Source organism: Pelophylax lessonae (assembly GCF_965119305.1).
Source record: "Pelophylax lessonae genome assembly, chromosome: 5".
NCBI lineage: Eukaryota > Metazoa > Chordata > Amphibia > Anura > Ranidae > Pelophylax > Pelophylax lessonae.
Genome location: NC_138772.1, coordinates 371,256,978 through 371,276,414, shown reverse-complemented (window position 1 = coordinate 371,276,414; position 19,437 = coordinate 371,256,978). Strand labels below are relative to the sequence as shown.

The window sequence follows — 19,437 nt, the reverse complement described above, 5'->3', positions numbered from 1 at the left end:
GACATCTTAGCTCACTTCTGATGGGAAAAGCCTTGGTTAAGAGTCTTAATCAGCCCACATATGCCAACTTTACAGCTGTAACTAATATACCCGCTAGAATATTTTCCAGAAAAGCCATGTTTAATTAACGATGTGCCAAAGGCATTCATTTATCAGTTTATTCTAGATGCTCAGAAGGTTAACATTCCAATGTATTTTTTTGTTTTTTATAATTAAAACAATCCCTTTTGTTTTGGGTAATTGTACAGCATCTGCAATTTACACCTAACCATTTTAATCATTGTTGATGGTGTGCCTTATAAATTCAATTTCCTTCTGGAAATGCATCCAATTATTGTTTTCAAAATGACATTATCCTAAAATGTATTTTGTAGAAGGGGAAAAAAAGAACAACAGTGCCTATAAAATCTTTGTTTTACTGCAGCATGATGTACAGCTCGTGTCAGATATTACACTTATTATGACATGTTGAAGAAAAGGGGCTAAAACACTGCGGCTTTTACTGCTAACTTTTGCTGAAAGAATATTTTTATTTATTTATTTTTTCGTCTGTTAATTTAAAATTGTAATTCTTTGCCTTTCATCAAACTCTGTGGAATTAATTCCACTTACAGAGGCTGGAGATACTGTGAATTTATTTAGTAACAGTAAAGGAGGTAAAAGAAAAAAATTGAATTTCTCTTTTTTTTTTTTTATTTCCATAACCATCAGCACGGCGGTTTGAGAACTATTAGTGTCAAGAAGGAAAAAGTAATAAGTTGTGCATTAAATCTTCTGTCCGCTAAGTGGAAATGAACACAATACACAAAGGTTGCTTTGCAAGTGATCTCCTTAAAATGTATTGTTAAGTGCGGGAATGCATACAGGCTACCTATGTCAAGCCTCTCTGAGCATTATATATTATACTGTGACTTTGTGGCTTTGCGGGGAATCAATCCATTGACTCGAGTACTAACCTATTGGTAATAATTCTTTCAACTGTGCGGCCAGTTCTTACTGTTACATAATTTGCCTGCATGGTCTATTTTACGAATATTTTTCCTGCTCTTAATTGCACTCTCAAATGGACAGTCGTTGGTTCACACCTTTCAGCACCCAGTCCGCTTGACTTTAAAGTGAAACTTTACTCTTTCAATCAACATGAACTATTTTTAATGTTTATGCTGCTACCCTTTGTAATTAGATAGGAAAGCATTATATTATTTCTCAGCTGCTTCCTGGTTTCTGGCCTAGGCCAAATTCGTGTTATGCATCCCAGGAATCTTCATGGAGGGAACAGAAATACACAATGTTAACAGGCGCTTGATCACATATCGAACCAAAAGTCCATAGAGTTAAAAGTCATTAATGGCACAGGGGGAGAAAAGTCCACCATGTAGGGCAGCCATCCAGAAACCAAAGCCAGGGGTTCCACAGGGCTAAAACAAAGACAAACAGAGGCGCCTCTAAGTGTAGACTTTATGCAACAGGTTTAATGAATAAAATTATGCACTCACGTTAGTAAGCATATATTCATGCCCATAAAACAAGGTTCCAGTGTGGAGAAGTGTACACCATCCGGTCATGGACATCCGTCCATTATTTGCTTGACAGCGAGGCTTGGTGGATAGTCGAACCTGGATGATGTCATCTGCATGCGACGCAGCAAGCATGCTCGGAAACGCGTCGCATGCAGATTACATCATCCAGGTTCGACTATCCACCAAGCCTCGCTGTCAAGCAAATACACAGAGCCTACTTCCTGGTTCTAACCTTGCCGTACAAGCCGGCCACGTCGAAAGGATTTCGGCTCCAGCAGGACGGATGTCCATGACCGGATGATGTACACTTCTCCAGTGGCGTACCAATGGGGGGGGCGGGGGGGCGGCCCGCCCCGGGTGCCACTCACTGGGGGGGGTCAGCGGGTGTGTTCAGACAGATCCCGCAGTGTGAAGGCAGCTGCAGTGGCAGCTCCTTCAGTCCGTGTGGAGCCGCAGCGGGAATAAGGGGGCGGAGCCGTGGCGGGAATAATGGGGCGGAGCCGCGGCTGGAATAAGGGGGCGGAGTCTCGGCGGGAAGAAGGGGCGGAGCCTCGGCGGGAAGAAGGTGAGTGCCCATTGCAAAAGTGTGTGCTGGATAGGGGGATGGGGCTGCTGCATATAGAGGAATTCATCTTTCTCTATTCTTCCTGCAGCTTCCTGCTGAATAACCGATTCTCCTCCTCTCCCTCTTGCAGGAAGAATAGGGAAAGATCAATTCATCTATATGCAGCTGCCCCATCCCCCGGCCCCTCCTATACAACTTCTTTTGCTGGCCCCCCAAAGTTCTTAACCTCCTCCAGTGCTCCTAATCCCTCCCTCAGTGCTTTTAGCCCCACCCCCAGTGCACTAGACCCCCCCTGTTCTTTAGCCCCCCCATGCTCTTCAGCTCCCCACAGTGCTTTCTCCCTCCCCCCAAGTACTCTCTGTCCCCCCCCCAGTGCTCTCCACCCCCCTGGTTTTCCCTGCCCGCCCCCCAAGTTCTCCCTTTCCCCCCCAGTGCTCTCCACCCCCCTGATTTTCCCTGCCCACCCCCCCAAGTGCTCCCTGTCCCCCCCCCAGTGCTCTCCACCCCCCTGATTTTCCCTGCTTGCTCCCCATGCACTCCCTGTCCCCCCCAGTGCTCTCCACCCCCCGATTTTCCTTGCCCACCCCCCTAAGTGCTCCCTGTCCCCCCCAGTGCTCTCCACCCCCCTGATTTTCCCTGATCGCCCCCCAAGTGCTCCCTGTCCCCCCCCCCAGTGCAATCCACCCCCTGCACCTTCCAACCCCCCTACAATGCTTTCCAAACCCCCTCTTATTTCTCTCCAGCCCCCCCCCCCCACCGTGCCCTTCAGCACCTCCAGTGCTCTCTGCTTCGTCTGTGCTCTCCGGCCCCCCTAGTGCTCTTCTATCTTCTATCATGTCCTCAGTCTCTGAGCATCTCCTGTATCATGTCTGCAGTCTCTGACCATCTCCTGTATCACGTCCTCCGTCTCTGATCATCTACTGTATTATGTCTGCAGTCTCTGACCATCTCTTGTATCATGTCCTCAGTCTCTGACCATCTCCTGTATCATGCCTGTAGTCTCTGACCATCTCCTGTATCACGTCTGCAGTCTCTGACCATCTACTGTATCACGTCTGCAGTCTCTGACCATCTCCTGTATCACGTCTGCAGTCTCTGACCATCTCCTGTATCATGTCCTCAGTCTCTGACCATCTCCTGTATCATGTCCGCAGTCTCTGACCATCTCCTGTATCATGTCTGCAGTCTCTGACCATCTCCTGTATCATGTCTGTAGTCTCTGACCATCTACTGTATCATGTCTTCAATCTCTGATCATCTACTGTATCATGTCCTCAGTCTCTGACCATCTCCTGTATCATGTCTGCAGTCTCTGAGCATCTCCTGTATCATGTCTGCAGTCTCTGGCCATCTTCTGTATCACGTCTGCAGTCTTTGACCATCTCCTGTATCACGTCTGCAGTCTCTGACCATCTACTGTATCATGTCCTCAGTCTCTGACCATCTCCTGTATCATGTCTGTAGTCTCTGACCATCTCCTGTATCATGTCTGCAGTCTCTGACCATCTCCTGTACCATGTCTGTAGTCTCTGACCATCTACTGTATCATGTCTTCAATCTCTGATCATCTACTGTATCATGTCCTCAGTCTCTGACCATCTCCTGTATCATGTCTGCAGTCTCTGAGCATCTCCTGTATCACGTCTGCAGTCTCTGGCCATCTTCTGTATCACGTCTGCAGTCTCTGACCATCTACTGTATCACGTCTGCAGTCTCTGACCATCTACTGTATCATGTCTGTAGTCTCTGACCATCTCCTGTATCATGTCTGTAGTCTCTGAATATCTCCTCTAGCAAGTCTACAATCTCTTACTCAAACTTAAACACATTGCTAATATTAGCTATCTATCTATGCTGAAGGTAGGACTGTGCAGGGGAGGCAGAGAGTGCAAAAGGGGGAACTGTGATTAGAGAGACGGAGGGCAGACCGCAAGGGGCACTGTGATGGGGGGCTGTGAAATTTGTGCAAAAAATATTCTTGAAAACATTACATTTTTTTGTGGGTGTTTTTACATTTTAAAGTCGGGGGGGGGGGGGGGTGCCAGATATAGGATCCGCCCCGGGTGCCAAATGCTCTAGGTACGCCACTGCACTTCTCCACACTGGAACCTTGTTTTATGGGCATAAATATATGCTTACTAACGTGAGTGCATAATTTTATTCATTAAACCTGTTGCATAAAGTCTACACTTAGAGGCGCTTCTGTTTGTCTTTATCTTCATGGAGGGGTCTGGGTTCACAGCTAAGCACATTCTCCTGTCTGTATGCCCGGCCTAAGGGCAGCTGGATTCCAAAAATTTAAGGCTACATGAACCATTTGCACCTTCTAAAGATGTCTGTGGCTAGAAATGCTAGGTAGGTGTTTTTTAAAGTGATTTCTCAACAAAACAAAGCATGGCGATAAGAATGGGCGAGGTTGCTTCTGAATATAAAAAATGCTCAGATACATTTAAGTACCACTTTAAGGTGAGCAACTCTAAGTCAGTTGTGTTGGGCAGTCTGAGCCAAATAATATTTTAACAACATCAACAAACAACTCAAGAGGGTGAAGAATGGCTGGGTAGTATTGGCATATAATAAGAGGGTGCCAAGAGCCAAATACATTACATTTACTGGACTATCTAGAACTGCTGCATTCAAATTTATGGGAGCTGGTGATAAGATAAAAAAAATAAATGCACCTTTTTGTGCAGATACAAAAATGTGCATTTAATATTTATGTTGTAGGAGCCTGGAAAGCATTGCACCAATAATCAGTAGATCGCTGGTGCCATGCAGGTCTCCAGCACACTGTCAGTGTATCGGCTTACCTATACATCCCGTATGGGGAAGCCGATACTCTCCGACAGGAAGACTCAATGAACTACCACAGTTATCCACATTGCTGTGGAAGTTGTTTGAGAACTACAAGCTAATAAGGAAGTCGGGGCATGCCGTGTGTGGGGGGGAGTCCTGCACAGCCGCGCTGCTTTCAAATAGTGGCAGCTAGTACAGAGAACTTCTCCCCATACTTCTTCCATGGGGGCAGAGGCGTCAACTGCAGCACTGGGAACAAGTTACAAGTTCCCAAAGGTGAACTTCTCCTTTAATGAAGACCCATCATAAGAGTAACAAGAAGGCTTCCATTTCAGACCATTTCTTCTTCAAAAAAAATAAATAAAAAATGTTAATTTCTGGTCATGCTAGATTTTATTCTTTAGTTCTTTGCATAACTGTCCTTTCTCAAACACACAGGCAAGGACTTCTGACTCTCCTTGACTTGTGAGTAAGTGATTTACAATATTGTCAGAAAGTCAGCATTACAGCCAAGGAACTAGCATTTTCATAATTAGGTCAGTAATGCGTTTTTTTTGTTTTTTGTTTTTTTTTAGCAGCCCACACCAATATGTCCACCAGCATGGTTAAAAAGAATTTCAACTATTGATAAACACCACTAGCCCTGATCTAGTGCCCCACTTTAAAATGCATAATACGTTTTTGTTGGGAGGTTTTTTTAAAGTAATAATAAACCTTTCCACAAGCCCACTGACATGACTAACCTCAGTTGATACACAGCGATTAATTAAATCCTCCTGCACAAGCTGTACTTGTATCTGCAGCCCTTTCTTTTCTACAGCTTTTCAAAGTTCACAGATCAGATGTTATTTCTCAGCTTCTAGGAGGAAGGGGGAGGGGATCTGATGTCAAACATACATGGCAAAGAGCAGAAAGCTGAGTGTAATCTGACACCTGAGTGGAGTGAAAGGGCAAATCCCCATCTACACAACCTCACTGGGAAAAACATACACATTCAAGGTTGTCGGTCACCTGCCATGTGCTAGAGGTTATCTTTTCTTAGATGCTCTATTCTGGACCCTCCATATAGAAAAATCCTAGGTAAATCTTTGTTTATAAAGGGGCTGGACAGCAATGTTTGTCATAAATAACTCAGGCAGGACTTTGTTATCAATTGTAACTATATATAAACACTTTTGTTCCTAAAAGTTTAAGGTGGAGGACAGACCTGGGACAGGCTCCCTCTAACATTGTTCAAAAAACCTCACATTCAGCCATGACACCTCCATCTGAAACACATCAAAAAGGTAAGAAACAGGCATGCTGTGTGAATGGGAACACGGGATAAACATATAAGGGTATTTCTCTAATAAGAAAAAGTGGAAATATGCTTTAAAGCTACAATCAGACAATCCTTGTTGAAGTAGAGACGGAGGAAATGTGTCCTCCTTCATGCAGCATATATGAGCTACACTTCATTTTTCGGTTTAGGTATATTCCCTTGCCAGAAGATCAATGACTGTTTTTAATGAAAAAAGATTCTTAAAGCTTAAATTAATTCATGCAGACTTGTAAGCTCACTGACAGGTCCACTTTAAGATAGGGACAAAGTAATTTCACTGAGCCATTGAGAGCTACCTCTAGTTGCTAATTTATAAATCTTTTTAGTTCATGCAAAAACAGAAATCAACTTTTACAAATCTGAATGTGATATAAAAATGAAGGTAAAAAATGTAATATAATAATTAATAACTCAGAGCATGTGCTTACCATATACTAGAGACCATTGGAACTAAGTTTCATATCTGAAGTTCTGCTTTAAAGTTAGGTGTAGAAAGAGGTCAAAGCTATACTTTTTTTAATGAATAATCCATGGTCTAGCAGCTCCTAAAATCACAAAAGCAGTTGCTGCAATGCTCCTCTCTGGCCCTGTTCCCCACTTGCAAGAGGGCTATTCTCTAAACCAGCACCAATCATCTTTTGCTTGAATGACATCAGTCATTCAATACATTTCATGTGGGCCCAGCCTTTCATAGACATACACCCCTGGATATGCATCATCATGTTCGCAGTACTCCTGGATAGAATGGCAATCACACCTCACTTCTGAGCTCCACTCTGTCCAGGGGTAAGCACAGCCCTCTACTGCTGCTAGCAGAAGAGGGAAAATCCTGTAATCATATTTCCATCCTGAGGATTTAAGATTTAAGATATGTATTACAAGAGAAGTATGGAAATGCTTTTTTTTTTTTTTAAACTATACTTACCTAGATGGATGCAGCATCGGTCCTGCATCTGTCCCCCTTGGCTCTAAGAATGAAAACCAAGGAATCAAGCTCCGCCAATCGCGAGCACCGGTTCTTTGCTCTGCCCCCTCCCCCGCGCTGAGAAGGGGGCGGAAGCGGCCAACTCAGGCTCTCAGTGGCTCGCTGAGAGGCTGATCCGAGTGCTGGTCTATGCATGTGGGTGGATCCGGACCATATGTCACAATCTTTTCCAAGCCCGGACCAGCTCTGTGACATCACCAGACAGCAGGCCTCAGCCCACTGTCTGCTGAAAACAGGTCACAGGAGTGCAGAACATACCAAACTCCTGTGATCCACAGGAGAAGTACAGCCAAACAAGCTTTGGCTGTACCTCTCCTTTAGGCACTTCTTTAAAAAAATAGTTGTAGGGGGTATTGGAGGGATAGTGGGCATACAAAACCAAAGCAAACCCCTAGGATTTAAGTGTTTGGATTTCAGTGAAATTCACAATTGTTTTCAGTGCTGAAATGCAGATACCCAAATATTTTTGCACTGGTGCTAAAAAATGAACGTATTCTTTTTTTCCTCATTTTAGATTTATCACGATTAACTGCGCTTTAGTGTGTTTTTTAAAAATAAGACATAGCATAGGAAGCATCAGCGTAGCACCACTTCCTTCCAAGGCCTCATTTTGATACTGTATCCACTGTCCACTGGCATTTTTCATCAATCAATCCTCAGTTTTTTCATATTAATATAGGTGTCTTATAGATGCTATGCTAAGAGCAGTCAGTTACATTTCTCTTTTTTTTCCAGTGCAGAATAGAAGATCAAAACAGAAGCATCTAATTGACTGCTATGATCAGCACAGAAGGTTATTCCTTAGGACCTTTAATGAAGGAGGACCATGTTGTCAATGTTAGCTTTCTGTTAGCTCAGAAGAGAATTGCAGATATACTCATGCAAACAAGTAAAATTAAACATTTCCACTGGGCACGCTAGACACGTCAACATCTCCTATAAGTATAATGAAATAAGATGGGTAATGAACACTATTTACATACATTATGGTCTCACTAACTTCCAAATTTAATTTCACAAAAAAATGTAAAGAAATATATACAGTACACACCTATATATATATATATACACACCATTAGTATGTGGCTCAAAATCTGCATCAAACTCCTGTCTATCACCACCATCTGTTTCTTATCTCATTCATCTTGCCAGTGTGTCAGTTTGCAGCAGCCTCATTAACATTTATTCATGCTGCAGTAACACTTCTCTTTTTATTCTTCTAACAGATAATGCTTTTTAAAAAGGAAGGATTTCTGAAAATGTAAAAGCATGAATTGATTTGCTAGTATGTTGGATACATTGATGAAATGGGACTGTGCTTACAGTATAACTAAACTTTTATTTATTTATTTATTTTTTTAACATTTAGATAGATTGGAGAAGTAATCAAACAGTCAGTCTTTTATTTCCATCTGTGCCCCCATTAGGGAGAGCCACCATATTTGTTCTGTTTACTGTTATCCCCAAAAGTGAACATGAATAAAAATCCAAAATGTTGAGTTGTCACCAGGAAAGAGGGGAAATTTCTCAATGGGACACTATGTGACAAAACAAGATTTACGACTTACCGCAAAATCATTTTCTCTTAGGTTCATTGACGGACGCAGTCCTCTGATGCATATCAGTAGGGTAATACCGCCCCCTACAGGAGTAGGACACTAGGCAGAAAGATTTTCTGGCTACGCCTATGGGCAGTCCCTGGGGGTATACCCTCTCTCTTCCTGCATAGGATGTCAGTTTTGTATCAAAGCAGTGTCAGAGAAAAGTACACCAACCCACTCAAAAAACTAGAGGGGCGGGTACTGCGTCCGTCAATGAACCTAAGAGAAAAGGTTTTACAGTTAGTCAAAAATCCAGTTTTCTCTATCGATCATGGACGGACGCAGTCCTCTATTTCATATCAGTAGGGACGTCCCAAAGCAGTACCCAAATGAGGGGTGGGAACAGCAGAACAAAGAAAAAAACTGTCCCTAAAGCCAACATGGCCAACCAGGCAACACAGGACTCATCAGAACAACCAGATGAGGTCCACCTGAAAACAAACAAAAAAAACACCCTCAAGGAAGCCAAGGGGCCCCCTAAACCGCAGCCTGCAAAACCTTGTGGCCAAAGGAGGCATCCACAGATGTCATCACATCCACCTCCGGATGCCGGACGCCACACCACCAGCATATGACAAAGCGCTGTAACTGTTAGGGGATATTTTGTTTTATATTCAATAAATACTGAGATATACTACACTATGGCCTGTCTACCTCCTATGTTTGGGGCATGATCTGAGGGAACCCCAGGGCCATCGGAACGGGCTCCTAGTGCATTTGGAGGCACGCGCATCCATATCCACCAGGACCAGGACACATAGGCCATCAAACGGAACCCAGAGGGAAACGCAGGATCACCCATTTGCTGTGCAAGGCTTACTACCCCTTCAAGGGAAGAGCATTGCGGGGAGTGCATTTTCAATAGGGGCACGGAGCACCGCACTGAGCACAGCAAGGAAACAGTACAGTACAGCACCGGCACTTCACACATCTCTTATTTTTTCATCTTTGTGGCACTATAGAAACACCATCAACTGGATTGCACGCCAGAAATATTTATTTTGCATGGAGCACCTTTTACAGGTGCAATACATTGTGACTGGCAGGATTGCAATAGAGGAACTCCCTCTGCACTGAGCACTTTATGAAAGTGCACCTCATTGAGACTGAGCAGGAGGACTACTGGCTTACATATTTCCACTTATTGCACATGGCACTAGTGCACTTATATAATATTGTTTATATATTTATATATCTATTTATACTATTTATATAATTTGATTTATATTGATTTACTGCACTGAGTCACCTTTATGAACCTACAATAGGTTAATTTCACCACACAATTGTCACCAATATTGGTATACTAATTATTACTGTTGTGTATGAGTGATTATCACGGACACTCACCGAACACTGGTTGGCCACCAGCACCTTTTTATATTTATATTTTTATATAAATTATATATAATTGCATAAGGATACTGTTCTGTATATGTGTACATCAAGTATTTATAAAGTAGTTATACCCCACATTCAGAGTAGCACCACCACCCACATACACTGTTTATAAAGAAGCACAAAAGTGCCCAAGTAGAGTGTGCTTTGACAGGGAAAGGTGGAACCAGACCCTTAATGGAATAAGCCTGCACCTCTGTCTGCCTGATCCATCTGGAAATAGTCACAGCAGATGCAGACAGCCCTTTCTTCGGGCCATCCGTGAGCACAAAGAGCGAGTCAGACTTGCGAAAAGACTCGGTAGACGCCAGATACACCCTAATCGCCCAAACAACATCCAGGGTATGCAGAGCAAATTCCTTAGGATGTTTAGGCTTAGAGCACAAGGAAGGTAACATGATGTCCTCATTCAAGTGAAAACCACCTTCGGCAGGAAAGACAGATCTGGCCGAAGTACCACCTTGTCCTTGTGAACCACCAGATAGGGAGAGCGACAGGACAGCGCCACCAGCTCCGACACCCTGCACGAAGAAGTGATAGCCACCAAGAAAGCCACCTTCTGAGACAAGGTAAGCAGGGGAAACTCCCGAATATTCTCAAAGGGGCCTCTGGAGCACCGACAGCACCAAATTAAGCTCCCATGGCGGTAGCGGAGGTTGCACCGGAGGTACCAAGTGTCGCACCCCCTGGAGGAAGCTACCCACCAGGGAATGGGCGGCCAATGGCCTCTGGGAGAAAAATAGCCAGGGCCGAGACCTGACCCTTGATAGTACTCAAGGCCAACTTGTGAACAACTCCCCGTTGAAGGAAAGCCAAGATCCGAGCCACCGAATAGGAGCGAGGGTGGGTCCCAAGGGACTCACACCACGCAATGTGCGACTTCCACGTACGATGATAAATTTTCCTGGAAGTCACCTTCCTCGCTTTTAGCAGAGTGGGAATCACCGAAGCAGACAAACCCCTGTCCTTCAGCACCTGGCTTTCAACAGCCAAGCCATCAAAGCCAGCGACTGTAAAGCAGGATGGAAGATAGGCCCCTGAGACAGTAGATCCTCCCTGGGAGGAAGTCTCCATGGGGCGTCTGCGACAAGCCTGACCAGGTCGGTGTACCAAGCGTGACAAGGGAACACAAGCGGGCACCATCTCATGACAGGACACCACGCCACCGGAGTAGGGGGGCTGTTGGCAAAGTAGGAAGGCTGCGACATAAGACTAGACCCTGTAATGTGCGTCCTGGCAAGACGTTTAACTTGCGGGGCCAGTCCAGTGGGACTATGTCGCGGCCGACCCAGCGCGAAGCTAAGGCCTGCACGCGCTCGATGGCTAGACTGGGGTGACCACTGGATATAGGGATCCAGCCCAGCATAATAGCTTAAAGATCTCATAGGAAAAATCTACATAAAAAAAAATACTTCTATGCTAAGACCAAAGATCCCAGCAAAGAACTAGGTCCTTACTCCTGACTAGGCAGATTAAAATTGACTGAGTGCAATTTATTGATCTTTGGTGTGGGGTCCCCTGGCACGGTTGAATATCACCTTTGTATTTGGATGCACACCTATCCTCACTACCTGGGACTCTCTTTATGAACTTTTTTCAGTGGCTACACTTGATCAACTCATATTTCATTTGATTATATATCATTTATTTGATTTGTGTATTCATGCATTCACTTATGGTCACATGATGTTTGTTATTTTGGTTTAACGCTGCAATTTTCCATTTTTTCACTTTATTTACAACACACGTCAGTTGATTTGCTAGCAGCTTTTCTGGTTTTATAATTTTTTTGTTAGCGCAGTTTATTTACTATTTTATTTACACAGCCATTAATGTCTAAACCGCTGGCAACAAAAGTGAGTACACCCCTAAGTGACAATGTCCAAATTGGGCCCAAAGTGGCAATATTTTGTGTGGCCACCATTATTTTCTAGCACTGCCTTAACCCTCTTGGGCATGGAGTTCACCAGAGCTTCACAGATTGCCACTGGAGTCCTCTTCCACTCCTCCATGATGACATCACAGAGCTGGTGGATGTTAGAGACCTTGTGCTCCTCCACCTTCCGTTTTGAGGATGCCCCACGGATACTCAGTAGGGTTTTCACATCTGGAGACATGCTTGGCCAGTCCATCAGCTTTACCCCCAGCTTCTTTAGCAAGACAGTGGTTGCCTTGGAGGTGTGTTTGGGGATCGCTATGCTGGAATACTGCCCTGCGGCCCAGTCTCTAAAAGGAGGGGATCATGCTCTGCTTCAGAATGTCACAGTACATGTTGGCATTCATGGTTCCCTCAATGAACTGTTGCTCCCCAGTGCCGGCAGCACTCATGCAGCCCCAGACCATGACACTCCCACCACCATGCTTGACTGTAGGCAAGACACACTTTGTCTTTGTACTCCTCACCTGGTTGCTGACACACACACTTGGCACCATCTGAACCAAATAAGTTTATCTTGATCCCATCAGACCACAGGACATGACTCCAGTAATCCATGTCCTTAGTCTGCTTGTCTTCAGCAAGCTGTTTGCGTGCTTTCTTGTGCATCATCTTTAGAAGACGACAGCCATGCAGACCAATTTATTGCAGCGTATGGTCTGATTTGTGCGGCGTATGGTCTGAGCACTGACAGGCTAACCCCCCCCCCCCCCCCACCCCCCACCCCTTCAACCTCTGCAGCAATGCTGGCAGCACTCATACGTTTATTTCCCAAAGACAACTTCTGGATATGACGCAGAGCATGTGCACTCAACTTCTTTGGTTGACCATGGTGAGGCCTGTTCTGTGTGGAACCTGTCCTGTTAAACCACTGTATGGTCTTAGCCACCGTGCTGCAGCTCAGCTTCAGGGACTTGGCAATCTTCCTTTAGCCTAGGCCATCTTTATGTAGAGCAACAATTCTTTTTTTCAGATCCTCAGAGAGTTCTTTGCAATGAGGTGCCATGTTGAACTTCCAATGACCAGTATGAGAGAGTAAAAGCGATAACACCAAATTTAACACACCTGCTCCCCATTCACACCTGAGACTTTGTAACACTAACGAGTCACATGACACCGGGGAGGGAAAATGGCTAATTGGGCCCAAATTGGATATTTTAACTTAGAGGTGTACTCACTTTTGTTGCCAGTGGTTTAGACAATAATGGCTGTGTGTTGAGTCATTTTGAGGGGACAGCAAATTGACACTGCTATACAAGCTGTACACTCACTACTTTACATTGTAGCAAAGTGTCATTTCTTCTACGTTGTCACATGAAGATATAAGAAAATATTTACAAAAATGTGAGGGGTGTACTCACTTTTGTGAGATACTATATATATATATGTAGGAATTTATAAAAAAAAATGTATACTAGTTATGAGTTATGGTGGTGATCAGCGACTTACTTATATGGGAACTGACTAAATGACACTGACATCACCAGTGACACTAATACAGTGATCAATGATAGTACTAAACATGGTCACTGTACTAATGACACTGGCTGGGAAGCTATTAACATCTCAGCGTTATCAAGGGGTTAAGTGTATGCAGGAATAGCACACAGAGTTTGTCAACACAGGACTCTGACTGTGCTTGGACTCAGCCAATCAGCATGTTCTGTCCATGAATCATTGGCTGGGACCTGATGAAAAAATCCTGCTGTGTCCAATCACAGCAGGAGCTGGCGGGCGACTAATGATAACTATTACTTAGTTATCATACAGAGCTTTTACCCCCCAGGCACTATATTGAATAGCTATTAAAAAATGCCAAATTTATTTAATTAATGTGCAAGATGGGGGACAGGGCACCCTCAATGGGTTTCCCAGACTGTATAGATCTGCTTCCCTAGGAGTGCGGATCTGCTCTCTTAGTATTGAATAAATATATATGTATTAGGCACTTGTACCAGGAATCACAACACAAGTCTCCCTACAAACAAATGAGGAGGGAATAAAACTGCCTGTGTCAGAAATCAAACAATACCAAGTTTCTAAATTATGGGAACAATATGTGGGATTATCAATCCTATTGGCCCTTTCACATGGACGTGCCATCTGTCTGTTTTTCATCGATCTGTTGACAGATAGACAGATAAAAAATGGACAGCAATGCATTTCTATGGACAAACATATGCAAACGGATGAACAAGTCTCTATTTAAAAAACAGAAGCATACCTAAATGAATGTAAATGGACAAATAGTCAGTTTTTGCATCCGTTTTTGCATTGGTTGTTAAGGAGCCAGCTTGCTAACAATTATGAGTCATCTCTGCTGAATGTAGACAAAGACTTGAAAATCAAAACATTTTGGGTTTTGGCAGGGACCTCATGCCAAAAATTAAAAAAAAAAAAACAATGGAGCGGGGTCCCCCCAAAAATCCATACCCAACCCTTATACGAGCATGCAGCCCGGCAGGCCAGGAAAATGGGGTAATGAGTATGCCCCCCCCATCCTGAAACATACCAGGCCACCTGCCCTCAATATGGGGGAAGTCCTTTGGGGAGGGGGGACATTGATCCAAAGAAACTTTATTCCTTAAAGACCATGTGGAACAAACGCTTCTTGCAAGCAAGCTCCACAGAGCCCTGTGCAAGTGCACAAACAGAAAGACCAATTTGAGGCAGTAGGAGGAAAGTATCTAGCAAGTAATCAGCTTGTAAATCCAAAAACATTTGGCCCATGCATTCAGTGATCTGTGAGTCAATGTCAGCATCAGTCTTAACAAAGTTAAGAGATTTGACACAGTCATACAAGGTCTTGCATACCAGAACTACCACCCGAACTTGGTGCACGGTGGCACCTGCCAAAGAGAACATGTCCTTGGAAAGGGTTTAAAGTCTCTTTTCATTGGAGTTTTTACATGAATGGACATACTCAACAGGAATAGCGGGAACCTTGTTTAGGGAATAGATGGCTGGATCCACATCTGTAATGGGCCACCTAGTGAAAAATGTCTCATGAAAAAAAAGTATGGTGCCAACAAGTGTTTGGGAGTTGAAAAAAGCAAAACAAATTAAGTTGCTTCCAATCTTCATATAGAAACAACCAAAAAAGAGTGTTTTAAGGAAAAGTTACAGCTGGGGGCTTGGAAACAGTCAAGACTGAACACAGATCAGGCACTGAAGTTGCAGAGAAAGGTGCATTTGTGACTTCTACCATCATGGTCAGAGATATGCTGGGCAATCTGCAAAATAAAGTCATGCATGACTGTGGTAAAAAAAACCTCCTTTCAGCAGTGGAGCAAGCCCAGCAATACCTGACGGAGCCAGAGGGAATTCTTAAGAGGGACACTAAAAGACAACATGAATCCTTGCTACATATGTCAGCACTCAAGAAACTTACTGCAGGCAGACCCTGACCCATTAGTGGACAGTGAGCTGGGGATATACAGAAAAGTTGGATTGTCCCGCTGTATCTAAAATGAAACCTGTTGCACCCATAAATGTGGTTAGTAATGGACAGGCTCAATATAGGAGTTTAGGCCTGCAGTGCTCAAGGAACCTGGGCAGCTGGTAACTAGAAGATGATGCTCAAGAGTGGAGGGTCAAGTGGTGGGGGTTGACCAAAGATCACTGCAGGTGGGCAGTAGGAAACAAAATCTGGGGACAAAGTTTCATGTGGTTTTCATAGCAAGAGCAGCAACAGGAAGATGTTTTCTTGACTTTGTCTTATGAGAAAGTGCACACATGACACTTTATCACGAGAGATTATATAATCACTCTGCCTGATAGCCCCTTCTACAGCAAGCTGGCAGGAAACAGTAGCCCAGTACGTAATAGGAACAAGGGAGCTCCCAATGCCTGGCCAGAATAGCCCACTCACAAAAGTGACTCTTAAGAGATAGAACAAGTGCAAAATCAATGCTAACAACTAAACCTGGAAAGTGCTCCACAGTTTACTTAGCCTGAACTAGTCTGGAAAGCACTCAAGTGGTGATCAATGCCCAAGGGTCACTTCCAGGCTCACCCTTCAATGCCCGATCCAGCAGGGTCCAGTCACAGTAAGATCAAAACTTGAGACTGAGCACGTTGTCGGGTATCACTGAGAAAGTGAGAGACACTCTACAGTTACCTGTTTTGCCTGAAAATAAAAAAAGCTGCTAAAAAAAAAAGGGGACATTGTTCAGTCAGTGGAGCTGAAAAAGATTTCCTTCCTCCTAGGACACTAGCAAAAAACTGAGACATGCTGGTAAGTAGGAGGAGTTGTCTTGGAGGTGGCCTATAGTTTTTATTTACAAGTTTCACATTCTTCTGTAGGCAGAAGTTTAGACTGGTTTAACCTCCCTCTGATTATGTCAGCATTTTTGTGCTAAAAGTGGTGCATTGTTTTGCATGGAAATATGTTGTTTTATATTTTAGGCCTGTAATTCTTAGGAATAGCTCAGTTAAATCTGTCCAAACAAGAGTCTAGTAGACATCCCAGGTATGATAAAGTTTGAAACACAAAATCGTAAATTATAATGTAATAATAATAAATTTCATCAAATTCTTCATTGTTTTCGAAGTGGAGATATTTCATTATGAGGGAGAATCTGTACTCTGACATGACCGTGCCAAAGAATTGAGCGGCAAGTAATGTATTGGTTGCCCAATACCACTTCTGCAGGGGTTTCCCCACCTCTCCCTGAAGAATTATTAGGCCCAGAAATTTCCAAATGTCATCTTTGGTCAGCCACTTTCTGCATCAACTTCCGATGCGTAGCACATTGTTGCTCTCTGTACCGGTTTGTCTCAGTAACTATTTTTTCAATAACCTCATTGTTTAGAAATAATTGTAGGTATGCCAAGGGGTTGTCATGGTCAACAACCACTTTCATACCAGGTGCTCCAGTAAATGGAAAACTTGGGGGCCCTGCCTGATCTGTACCGCAGTCAGTAAAGCACCAAGTCCGCACATCGCTGAGCTCAGTCGCTCATCGTCGCTGTTGTCACTTTTACCTGTTACCTGATGACAAATTTTTCCACGATCCGCTATCGCTCAGTTCTTCAAATATTTCCGATGCACCGTCGCTGTTTTCCAGTTCGTCCAAAAGCATTTTTGACCTAAAAGAAAGCTTTTTGGACGCCATGGATGTTATCAATTTTCCAGGCACAAAGTACCCCACAAAAAGTACAGGCAGGGCACTGGAAAAGCCACTAGGTGAAATGGCATGATACAAAGTTGTAATCCTAACAGATTACACTGTATCATGTCATTTTTTTTTTTAATCTCCCGCCGGTTCCACCCCCCCTGCGAACCGGCGCTTGCAGGGCAGGGAACCGGAAGAAGGTGCAGGTATCAGCCAAACACACAGCTGGAGGACAGCGGGAGGATGGCTGGAGGAAGGCTGGGGAGGACGGCGGGGATCGCAAGGGAAGGTTTCATTCTGGGGTAATCCAGAGTGTGGCTCTTGGCACTGAATATTAACCCCGAGCCACACTCGGGAACACCGCTAGGGAGGTTATCATTTCCTGTGTTCCTCAATGGCTACTTTATTTTCCTAAAGGGTATATATTTCACTTTAAGGGGTTTGCACTTTTACGAAAAGCTGCCAACTGCAATTAAAAGTATTGGTTAATTTAGGAGATCTCAAAAGCTGTACACATGTTAGGTTTCTTTGTTAGATATAATAAAAAAGCTGTAATTATTTTTCAGTATGAAATAGCCTCCAGGCAGATGAATGAAACTTGCAGAACCTCAGTTTTTGAAGATAAGCTTCACAAGAAAGCCCAAACTGATCAGACAATAGAAAGCAACATTTACTTTATCACAACCAGATAATAGGGTAGGTTAGTGGACCATCCACCACTAGACAATACTTTCTCATTTTCCATTTTTTTTTTCTTTTATGAAAACACAAACCACTCTAAAGTATTCCTAACTTATTCAAAATTCACTTTTGGACCAGAAATGCAAACGAAATTAAGAGGAAATCTCTCCAAAACTAGAGTATTTACGCTCTTAGACAGTTGTCACCAAAGCAGGTGTCCTCATTGGAAAATTTCCTATCTGCTCTTGTATGGGTTATACAAGTAAAATGTTGATTTGTCCATCACTTTTTGTCCCAATGGTCATCAGGACAAATTTAGAGGGCACATTTTGCTAGTGTGGCCACAGACAGTAATACAGACCGGACAGGTGTTTTGGCTATAGATACACATTTATGTATTAAATATGTTTTTTTTCTATTATTATGGAAAGCAAAAATCACTTTACAGCATAAAACTAGCATGTTACATTACAATATATTTATTTCCAAGATTTAGTGGGTGTCGAAAAAATTTCCATTTACAATTGATTAATTTGAATTTGTTTTGATTGCAAATTAAGTATCTTTCCAAATAGGAAAAAGTAATGGGATAACTGTAGCCTTGTTATGTATCATCACTTGATATACTTAAACCTTAGTCTTACCTGCTTGGACTCTTATCCTTTTCTGCACTGTGCCTATTGGAAAGACAGTAAATGTACACAGATAGGTACCAGTGTCTTCTTCTGACGCATTTTCCAAAGCTAAAGAAAAGTCTGATGATGATGAATTATCAACAAATGATATTTTACCCTTGTGCGTTTCTGAAATATATGTTCCATAAGTTTTATGAGTAGAAACAATTAGATCCCAGGATGATCCATTCCATTTCAGCCAGGAAGTTTGAATTAAAGTCTCATTGCTAGTGTATATGCAGTCCAAAGTTATTCTCTTTCTGAGTAATACTTTCGTATCCACAAAGTCTTCAAGTAGAACATCTAAAAAAAAAAGCAATATTATGTTTGAAATTATATAGTGACAGCACCCGATAATGGATTTAGTTTGTGTATTGCAGTCCACTATGCCCAGTGAATACAGATATTACATCAAACATAACATTTAACTGCAATTAATGACCATAAATACTAAGAATACATTTACATGTGTGCATTTCTTACATTTAATTTGCAGTAGAATCAATCCAGCAAAAAACAGCATCTTCTTAAGCATGAGCTCTTTACATTTGCAAGAAAGTGAAAATAGTTTTTCTGTCTTATAAGGCTACATGATCATTTCCTCTATCTATTTTCTAAAATTAGTATTGAGACCAGCATGGGAAGGATGATGTCTTGATACTACTCTGTGCCCTTTAATGTAAATTGCTATAGCAGTCTACAAGTACCTAGCAAATAATTTCAATGTTTTTTTTTTATGTTTTTTTGTTTATTACCAGATCTACAGCAAACCTGCTAAATCCAAAGTTATCACAGTATACTGTGTATCTATATATGGACTGTTCATATGCCAAAATATTTCCA

General features: G+C 43.0%; 1 protein-coding gene across 1 annotated transcript in view; it reads right to left on the bottom strand.

Moving 5' to 3' along the window:
* Positions 1 to 19,160, bottom strand: part of CD226 (CD226 molecule) — a 93,663-nt gene extending 74,503 nt beyond the window's left edge. The window contains exons 1-2 of the mRNA XM_082259320.1: positions 19,078 to 19,160; positions 18,565 to 18,897 (exon numbers count right to left, since the gene is read on the bottom strand). Of these exons, the coding sequence (XP_082115446.1) occupies positions 18,565 to 18,897; positions 19,078 to 19,129 (385 nt within the window). The 5' untranslated portion in view covers positions 19,130 to 19,160. The remainder of the gene's footprint in view (positions 1 to 18,564; positions 18,898 to 19,077) is intronic.
* Positions 19,161 to 19,437: the final 277 nt, after the last annotated feature.